The sequence below is a fragment of the Sardina pilchardus genome, chromosome 1, assembly GCF_963854185.1.
Source record: "Sardina pilchardus chromosome 1, fSarPil1.1, whole genome shotgun sequence".
Classification (NCBI taxonomy): Eukaryota; Metazoa; Chordata; class Actinopteri; order Clupeiformes; family Clupeidae; genus Sardina; species Sardina pilchardus.
The window spans coordinates 42561898-42572587 of NC_084994.1; the positions used below are offsets into that span (position 1 = coordinate 42561898).

Below are 10690 nucleotides of genomic sequence, written 5' to 3' on the forward strand. Positions count from 1 at the left end.
GACAGGAAACAGGGTTTGCTTGTCACCCTCTCAAAGATGACAAAGTGTTGAAAAGGTCATTCGTTGCTACCTTAATCGTGGGTAATAGAAAACGTACAGTACAAATCTCATCAAGAAAGACCGTATGCGTTTTTTTTGTAGTTTTTTTTTAACAAATGTCTTTTTTTTGTGTGCGTGTCAAAGTGTACGGTGAGAACAGAACCAAGAATTCTTTCTGTGAAAAAAAAACAAAAACAAACAACCACCCTCATGGGTTCATCTCCACCTTCCTGCAGCTAGAATCTCTCCACATTTGTACCCTGATCCTGAAAAATCCGGCCTCAGTTAGTGATGCTGCAATGACTTCAGTTTGTCCTCTCTCTTTCCTTGTAGTTGCAAATACAAAGAGATCAGCATGACGGCCATCTTGACTTCCTGCACCCCAGATAATTCCACTGAATGCATGGATCTCTACAGCCATAGCGCAGTAAGGAGGAGTGGGGGGGGGGGGGGGGGGGGGGGGGCACTCCTAGTAGTTCTGGCGTTCTCCATTCGGTCTCCCGTGAGCCCCTGCAACATTTCCCAAGTCTGTGAGCAGCAGCAGTAGCAACAGCAGCAGCAACAGCAGCAGCATGGTGGCCATTCGCTGAGACGGTACTGGAAAGCACAGGGAACGTGCCACGGGTCAGAGTCGAGGGGGGGGTGAAGTTCGCGGAACGTTCCGGAATAGAGCAGGAGCACAAGCGGAGAAAAAGGGGCTCAAAGAGAAATAGGAGAGGAGAGAGAGAGAGAGAGAGAGAGAGAGAGAGAGAGAGAGATAGAGAGAGGGAGGGAGGGAGGGAGGGAGGGAGGGAGAAGGGGGTGAGGTTTCATCTGTTATTCCGAGAGCCGGAGTCCATGGTCTGGCTGCTGCTTCTCACCCCCAAGCACCCTGCTGGTGGCACCCCCCGGTCCACAACCAGCCCACCCGTGCCCCTCTCCTCCACCTGTCCCGTCCATGGGGCAGACAGGTACCCCTGGGCGTCCATGCCGTACAGCTGCCTGGAGTCTTTGCCCCCCCGGGCCGACGCGGCGCTCCCGCCCTGTTCCAGGCTCCCCGTGCTGTTGCACTTCTTGGCCAGCGGGGGCCCCTGCGAGCCAGCGCAGAGCAGCGACGAGAGCGACAGGCTGCTGAGCGCCTCCGACAAGTGTTCGCTGTTGGCGCCCGCCTGGCCGGAGCCGCAGTCTCCCGTGCCAGCGCCACCCGCCATCGCCATCGGCATCGTCGCCGTGCCCAAACGCGTCACGCCCGCGTCGTTGTCCGAGGGGTCCGGGGAGTCCTGCCGCGGGCAGCCGGGGCTACTGCTGCCGCCCCCACAGCTGCTCTGGCTCCGCTGGTGGCCCCTGGTGGCCTGGAGGGGGACGGCGCCAGACGGCTTGGCGCCGCACCGCTGCCGGCGGGGGGAAGGGGTGGCGGGCGGCGGGGGGATGCGGCAGAGTAGAGGCTGAGCCAAGGCCAGGTCCCGGCCCCGTGACGATGAGGAGGAGGACGATGACGGCGGGGGTGGTGGTGGTGGTGGTGGTGGTGGGGAGATGCTGAAGCTGAGCCCTTCCTCAAGGGTGGTCTGCAGGCTGCCCTCGGAGCTGCCCGTGGCCAAGGAGGAGTCACTGTGGGACTGGTGCTGAAAACACAGAGAGAGAAAGTGAGAAAGAGAGAGAAAAAGAAAGAAGAAGAAAATAAATTGTAGTGTATTATCATTACTCTGTTTTATTTGTGTCTTTCCCCCTCCTCCCCTCCCCTTTTGATGTGTTCGACCCAAATTGCTTTGGCAATACTGTGCAACGTTATGGTCATGCTGATAACACTCATTTGAATTTGAGAGAGAGAGAGAGAGAGAGAGAGAGAGAGAGAGAGAGAGATAGATAGGGAGAGAGCAGGAAGGAGGGAAGAGAGAGAAGGAGAAAAATAGAGAGGTTATATGAATGGAGAGACCTAAAAGTGAGAGGACCAGTCCAGAAAGTGAGAGAGAGGTTAAAAAAAAAAGCTATGAGACAGACCAGATGGCTTTTAGCTTTTAAGAGCCACTTTGTCCTAAGAGGTGTAAGGGGTCAGTGAACAACATGCCCAGCTGCGCCCTGAACCACATAAAGTGGCCTCTCCACACATTCCGAACCTCGGTAATGGAGTGTGCCTGGGCGACTTCAACCACACTGGTCTCAGGCCTGTCACTCAGTACCGGGTTCTCAAGGTTAGAACTCGCTAGAACTCACAAATGTCATCACACGATTTAGCACTTGCCTGGAAAACCACATCACTCACTAATATGAAGTGTTTATTGTTGTTGTCAGTGCTGGTGTTGAGACATGTGTCTCCAACCTGCAATCAGCTACAGCTATGCTGCCTTCAAAATTTGGCAAAACGAAGGTATCTTAGAAGGCAGCATTTTTTATTCAGACATGCCACGATGCCTCGCTCCCCTGTTAGATATATATATATTTTTTAACATATATATATATATATATTTGGGGCTTTTATTTTGCCTTTATTTGTAGAGGACAGTGAAGGGTGAGACAGGAAGAAAGTGGGAGAGAGAGATGGGGTGGGACTGGGAAATGACCGCAGGCCGGACTCGAACCTGGGTCCCCGTGGGCACTCGGACCCGTATGTGGTATGAGCGCTGTAGCCTGCTGTGCCACAGCGCTCCCACATTAGATATCTTTTAAGGCGGCATTTTTTCCCGTTTTCAGACAGACCCCATGAACCCTGGACTATGAATAACTCAACTCAAACGACTCAACTTATTACTCAAGGTCTAAAGGCTCTGTCTCTGTATGTACAGTAAAGTCATTAAAAGTAATGTAAACGTTAACTCAACTCATGAGCTGAGTCTTATTGCTGGACAGTGGACACATTCGGTCACTCACTCACCTGCGGGCCGCCGATTCTGCTGTTGGCCCCCGGGGACCTGAGGGAGGCCCAGGAGGCCGGCGAGGTCAACCAGGCGCCTGTTCGGTCCACCGGAACGCCCATCGCCGCCGCCGCCGCCGCCGGACTCCCCTGGGCCACGGCGGAGGCTGGGTGGAAGAACTCGGCGGGGAGATGGAACAGAGGAGAGGCACCTCTGCTGCTGTCCCCTCCGCCAACCCCACCGCCACCGCCAGCGCCCGCACCGCCAATGTGGCTGCCAAGCTGCCCACCATCTGCCAGGGAGATATGGAGGTCAGGTGGCTGAATGGATGATCGGTCGGTCAATTGGCTCTGGAAATGGGGCTCACGGCAAACGCCTCCACACTTAAGATACTCTAATGTTTCTTGATGGATATTTCATCAGAGTGTAACTAGACTGTGACAGGGTAATAAAGAAGCAGCTCTCTCTGACCACACGTCTGTGGATAGAGTGTTAAAAAACAGTTCAATAATGAATGACACCTTGGGTGTTTTTAATGTACCTCGAGTCCCCAGGGTGTGGGGTGGGTGAGGAGAGCGGTGACAGAAACACTACAGTGATGAGCGAACTGGAGACAGAAACCACAGTTATAAGACGGATGGAGCAGGAGAGATGAATTGAGGGAGGGAGGTGGGGGTGGGGTGGTGGCTACGTCTCTGTTCTTGAAAATCCAGAAAAAGAAAAGAAGTCGCACATAAAAGCTGAACATAAACCGAAATATAATATGAGCCAGAGACAGAAAAAAAATGGGAGACAAAACGTTTCGGGTCCAGCCCATCATCAGCATTCTATTCCCAAAAGTCTTTGTTCTTCACAGGTGTTGACGGTTTACCTCGGCCGTGCGTTGGGGTGTGCTGGTGCTGCTGCTGCTGCAGCAGGAGGCGCTGGGCCGGACTCTGAGGGCCCGGGCCCACGTCCACGAGCTCCGTCTCCTCCCCCTCCTCCCTCGGGGGACTGTGGGGCTGCGAGCCCCCGCAGCGGGCCTGGATGCTCCGGAGCTCCTCGGAGCTGTGGGAGTCACTGCTCCCCCTCTCCTCCTGAGCGCCGCACAAAAGGACAGCAGCGTTAGCGCTAGCACTAGCACGACCCGCGCTTCAGCCTCACACTGGGATTGAACCTGCTGCTACCGTGAGGGGGCTGGGCTGGGCTAGCCGCAGGCACGCTAGCCTGAGCATTACTGATAGCTGTTTATGCACATCATCTGAGACATCAGGGAAGGAAGGTTGCTCACCCTACCAGTCTGTGCCCAGTGGCTTCCGTTACACTAGCGCTAAATCACATTAGCATTCAGACAGCTGGCTTGTGTGTGCATGTGTGTGTGTGCGTGTGTGTTTATGTAAATTACAGTAGGGGTTCTGTCTGTGGTTTAAGCCAAGGTTACATTAGCATTCAGAAGGGTTTTAGCCTCTGCTTGCCTGCTGTGGCAGCCTGCAATGATGTAGCCGTAGCCTGATGTTGTAAGCCTAATTAGCATTCCGCCAAGGTTAGTCTCCATGCTAATCCACACACGGGGCCTCTCAGGGAATGTCTTGCAATGCTATTAAGTTTAAGGCTTTGGTGGAACATGACAGAGGTAGCTTTATGCTAGGTTATGTCAAGGCAGTCCTCCCCCATCCCTGAGAGAAATGATTTTTTTTTCTCCCCTCGTCAACGTCCATTTCTAAGAGAAATGTCTAAATTCAGTTTTTTTCCCCCCTCTACCACCTTCTACCATTTCTTTCTGCTCATTTTTTAGTAGGCTTACTATAAGCCAAATCTCCCACAGGTACAAGGCATTTGATTAAAACACACTGACTCATACACTCCCTCACCCGACTGATTTCATTATGAGGTTGATATAGGTATGGTCATGGTGATATTGCTAATTAATAAAATCAATAAGCCAGGTGGATTCATTCAGCCTATTACGGGGCTCATGATCTTCAGTAGGATATGCAGGCAGCGAGCTGCACTTGATCAAATCACAAGCGGAGTTGAAGTGGGAACATTGATTATGCAATCAATAAATTAGGCGTGCAAATGGAGATTAATTAGCTGTTTACAGATTACAGTACAATGAAGTGTGGGATACCCATATCTATAAAAGGTCCCTGCTGTAATGATTGACAACAGCTGCATATAAGTGTGTGTGTGTGTGTGTCTGAATATGCAAAGGGTCTGTGTCTGAGAAGTGTGTGTATGAGAGCGTCTGTTGTGAATGAGTGTCTGTTTGCCTCCTTATTTGTGTGTGTGTGTGTGTGTGTGTGTGGGTGTGTCCATCGGGGCCTCCGAACCTTGCTGTCCCTGACGAGCAGCTGGTACACGCTGTGGTCATCCAGGCTGAGGTCATCAGGCAGCGCCAGCGAAGAAGACTTGTCAGACAGCTGCTCTGACATCAGAGACGCCTGCTCCACTTCCGCCAACTGGATCTGTACGCGTGCGTGTGTGTGTGTGTGTGTGTGTGTGTGTGTGTGTGTGTGTGTGTGCGAGAGAGAGCAAGTGTGTGTGAGCATGTGTGTGTGTGTGAGCATGTGCGTATATGTGCACAGTATGTGTGTTTGTGTTTACATGTGTGTGTGCGTGTGTGTGTTTTCGTGTGCGTGGAAAAGAAGAACAGGAACACATAGTCTGATTACACAGTGGAGAAACTGAGGAACCGAAGAGCACGGTTCTAAATTACACAGCGGGGTCTCACGAGGGCAACTGAACCTCATGACTGACAGCTGAAGACATTTTTTTTTTCTAGAGTGAGGTCCACATTTCAAAGTAATTGCCAGAGGATATCAGTTCTGCCTCGAGAGGGGTATTTAAAAGAAAAAGTGCCGATCCAAAGACGAGTTGAGAACGAGTGCTGGAGGCAGAGCTGGTGAAAAGATGGAGACTGAAAACGAGAGCGCAAGAGTGAGATTCAGGAGAGGAAGAGACCGAAACGGAGCTGACGAGAGAGAGAGAGAGATGTGGATAGACAGACACACAGCGCCGGATTAAGACCTAAAGACTAAAATGGAGCACAACACGCACAACCTTCCCAGCACTCCCCTGTGCACCTCGGAATACTAACACAATCCGTCTCCTCCGTCAGACACCTCCGCTCACCCCGAGGAGGAGGCGCGGTTGTGCGTGACACACACACAGTTCAAAGTTGCTGCTGTGGAGCGAAAGCAGCGTGTTTTGTAGCGTGTAGAGAGAGATGGAGAGAGATGGAGAGAGAGATAGAAGGAGAGAGATGGAGAGAGATGGAGAGAGAAGGAGAGAGAGATAGAAGGAGAGAGATGGAGAGAGATGGAGAGAGAAGGAGAGAGATGGAGAGAGATGGAGAGATGGAGAGAGGAGAGAGATGGAGAGAGATAGAGAGAGAGATGGAGAGAGATGGAGAGAGGAGAGAGAAGGAGAGAGGTGGAGAGAGATGGAGAGAGAGATGGAGAGAGGAGAGAGAAGGAGAGAGATGGAGAGAGAGATGGAGAGAGAGATGGAGAGAGATGGAGAGAGAGATGGAGAGAGAAGGAGAGAGGTGGAGAGAGATGGAGAGAGAGATGGAGAGAGGAGAGAGAAGGAGAGAGATGGAGAGAGAGATGGAGAGAGAGATGGAGAGAGAGATGGAGAGAGATGGGAACATCTGCTGGGACTTGGCATCGGGAGTCCTACAGCGCAGCGCTCTACCAGTTCTCTTAGTCATGCTGCTGATCACGATGATGTGAGCGCTCGCTCACACACACGCACTCGCACACAGGCATACACACAAACGCGCACACGTGAGCTTAGATGTACATGCACACCCACCCACACAAGCTCGATCACACAAAGAAAAATCACAAGGCTAGCAAGTCATTTCTCATACACACACACACACACAATCACAATCATACTTGCTTGTAGCAAATCATCATGCATTATGCTCATGCATCTCAATGGTGTAGTAGGGCATTTGGGGATTGGAAGCAGCTGGAGACTTGGCCATCTCTATATCTCTCCCTCTCTTTCTCTCCCTCCCTCTCTTTCTCTCCCTCCCTCTCTCTCTCTCTCTCTGCCTGACCCAGTGTGAGCGGGTGCTGAGCCGAGATGGGCTCTGAGAACAAAGCCAGCCGCTGCTGAGACACAAACGGTGCTCCTGACACACTGGGGGCCTTTTCCTAGGCTCCTCTTACCCAGCGTGCTGCCCGGTGTGTGAAAGAAACAGGCACTCTCCGGGACGGCCTAAAACCACGGATTAGGATGGCTAGAGACCGGCACAGTGGAGACACAAACGCTGTTTCTGACGCACCTTTTCTGTGCCCCTTTGCCCGACAGATGGCCTAGCGTGGAAAAAGAAACAGGCACTCTCCAGGACGGCCTAAAAACGTGAATAAGGGTGTATAGAGACAGAGGCTGGTTTGATTTTAATCAGCGTCTCAAATCCAGTGGCGCCCAAACACAGACTTAACAGGAAATGTGCGACAAAATCGTAACTGCTTGGCATTTTCCACAAGCCTCTGAGGGTATGAAATGATAAATAAATGCTTTCTCAGATGGCTGTTTAAAAGTGACACTCGGATAAGCGACGGAGATGCGTATCTCCAGGGCTCATCAGAACAGGAGGAAACCTCAGAAGTGATTTATCAACATGCAGTCAAGATGGGATGGATCCATCTTTCAGGCAAAGCCTCTGCTTACAATGGGTCTAGACTGCTATTACGGAATAATTTACACAAAACACGCCAAATGTGAGAATCGCTCCAGGGCCAACATGCTGTGCTTGGATGATGGATGTTTTGTTATCTCAAGCACATTATTATTATTATTTGCATGATCTTTTTGTAAAAAAAAATATTTTTTATTATTTCTATTATTACCAATGTTTTGCCTGAGACAAACAAATCCCAAGACTGAAAGGAAAAGGACAAACACAACCGAAAACACTCCTGGACAATCTGTCTAATCGGCCCTGAAAGTTTCTCTAGTAGTTCAGTGGGCTTCAGCACCAAGGACAGCAGCACTGCTCTCCCCTTAGCTCCAGCACCATGGATAGCGCTCTGCTCAGCAGTGTCCTTGAAGGCCCCCCTGTCTGCCACATCCAGCAGCTGAGTCCTCGAGAGACACTCCACAGCCCTCTTGGCCGTCTTTTTCAATGGAAATGGACCCTGAATAGCCTGTTCCAGCCTTCTGAGGCTCCTTCATAGGACGCAGACCTGGCCTTGTGAGTCTCCTCTTTAGAAGCCTAGCAGCATGTGAACCACATTGTGAGATGAACTTTGTGTGTGTGTGTGTGTGTGTGTGTGTGTGTGTGTGTGTGTGTGAAGGGAACATGGCAGTTTATTGAAGTGGTTTGAGTCAGAGGTCGGACATTCATTCAGTGTGTGTGTCACGGTATCCTCTACAGACGCAGACTCTTTCATAAGACTGGCCTAGATTCATCCTGCTGTTGAAATGCACAAACACACACACACACACACACACACACACACACACACACACACACACACACACACCTTCACTTGACTGGCCGCTATCCCATTCACAACACCCCCCCCCCCTCCTGAGAATGCAACTGGCTCAGACCCCAGACAGAGGATCCTTTTAACAGGACATGCTGCGCACCAGTGAAAGTTTCCCAAGATTCAAGGCAGCCAACAAAAAACGAAACGGGGGGGGGGGAGGTGGCTTTCAGTCTCACAGTAGAGACATCCAAGTCTGTCATGCAGTGTCTTAGGAGGATGCACAAAAGCCTTGACAGGCAGGTTGGCATTTTTTAGGCAGCTCTGGCTTCATTAGGCGAGCTATGAATACATCAAACCGCCTCTGACGAGTGATGGAAATAGCATTGACATTAGTGAGTGAGTGAGTGAGTGAGAGAAGACAGGAAAGAAAAGTCTAGAAAAGAAAGAGAAAAACAAAAGGGTGAAAAAAGAAAATAGCCATTATATAGAGCCATTAGTCTCTCCTCTCTGTGATAGATAACAGTTAGTGGCTGTTATGAATGACAGCATCCATATGGCATAATAAAACCATAAGAATATGAAGAATGATATTGACAGGGATCACTTTCAGTGCAATACTGAGAACGATAGAAAGCTGACAGCCAATCAGAGTTCATCAAATGTTAGACATCATATTCATCAACACGAGGAGAGGCTTTCTTCATATAGTCATAGTTACGGTTGTCTTCATACTTTTTATTGCTGGTGGTGACAAGCCTTTAGTCTGACCTGTCATGTACAGAATCAGCTCCAGATTCATCAAAATTATACACAGCAGTATCAAAACAGTGAAACTTGCAATGCATCAAACATGATAGAGATCAGCATCATAAACAGACTGACTTGTGCATGCTGTGGTGTGTCAGTGATGTGTATGCTATGTGGGTGCTATGCTACACACACACACACACACACACACACACACACACACACAGACAGACAGACAGACAGACACAGACACAGACACACACAGGCACACATTCCTGTCAGTGATGTGTATGCTATGTGGGTAGGTTGTGGTGTAGGTTGCAGATTGGTATGTGTGGTGGGGTGAGCTATATGCTGTGTGTGGTGGGGGTTTTGGGGTGTGTGTGGTGGGGGTTTTGGGGTGTAGGTGGTGGGGGTGGTCACCTCTTGCGGGTGGTGGTGGCAGTCGCGGCACACTGGCGGAGAGGAGTAGTGGTGGAACACGGAGCCTGACAGGTTGTCAATCATCAGCATCTCTCCCTCCAGGGAGTCCTTGATGAGCAGGGACACACTGTCCAGCCACTGGTTCTCCTGCAACAGGGTAGTGCACACACACACACACACACACACACACACACACACACACACACACACACACACACACACACACACACACACACACACACACACACACACACACACACACACACACACACACACACACACACACACACACACACACACACACACACACACACACACACACACGTGTACACATTACTCATACAAATCAAATTCTCCATTAAATAGAAAGATGTTTTTGGAGTCTATGGAGAAAAACGAGTGGCTCTGAAAGCTGTTGGACCCGAAAAGAGAATTATCAGCCCATTACGGCATAACCGCAGACCATGACAACTGTTCGTCATCATTCACAAACACACAGAGACACTCAGCACACACACACACACACACACACACACACACACACACACACACACACACACACACACACACACACACACACACACACACACACACAATTACACATACAAATTAAATTCTGGACTAAACTGCACCTGCAGGGAGAGAAAAGGTGCACCCCTCCTCCCTCATCTCTCCTCCCCCACGAGTCTAACCATTTCTGCTCTCTACCATCTTGTTCTCTCTGCTTCCTCCTTTCACCCCTCTCCCATCCTCCCTCTCTCTCTTCCTCTCCTCCCCCATCCTCCCTCTCTCTCTCTTCTCCTCACCCCTCTCCCATCCTCCCTCTCTTCCTCTCTTCTTAACCCTCTCTCATCCTCCCTTTCTCTCTTCCTCTCCTCCTCACCCCTCTCCCATCCTCCCTCTCTCTCTCTTCTCCTCATCCGTCTCCCATCCTCCCTCTCTCTCTCTCTTCTCCTCATCCCCCCTCTCTCATCCCCTCTTTCTCTCTCCCTCTCCTCCTAACACCCCTCCTCCCTCGCTCCTCTCCTCTCTTCCCTGAAGTGAAAGTGATTAATCATTGACTGTTATTTCATTAAGCTCTATTAGCCCCCTGTCCTTCCTGTATGATCCCCACAGCAATAAATAAATAATTAATCAAATAAATAGATATGCCGCCAGGACTATCTCAAACTGCCTCTTCAAATGCGGGTCGGTCAGAACAGGACTGAGTTTACCTCGGTC

General features: G+C 50.5%; 1 protein-coding gene across 1 annotated transcript in view; it reads right to left on the reverse strand.

The window, feature by feature from the left end:
• Positions 1–508: 508 nt before the first annotated feature.
• Positions 509–10690, reverse strand: part of LOC134079069 (voltage-dependent T-type calcium channel subunit alpha-1I-like) — a 163026-nt gene continuing 152844 nt past the window's right edge. Inside the window, exons 37-43 of the mRNA XM_062535242.1 lie at positions 9470–9616; positions 5180–5314; positions 3739–3943; positions 2888–3159; positions 1268–1640; positions 947–1204; positions 509–636 (exon numbers count right to left, since the gene is read on the reverse strand). Of these exons, the coding sequence (XP_062391226.1) occupies positions 509–636; positions 947–1204; positions 1268–1640; positions 2888–3159; positions 3739–3943; positions 5180–5314; positions 9470–9616 (1518 nt within the window). The remainder of the gene's footprint in view (positions 637–946; positions 1205–1267; positions 1641–2887; positions 3160–3738; positions 3944–5179; positions 5315–9469; positions 9617–10690) is intronic.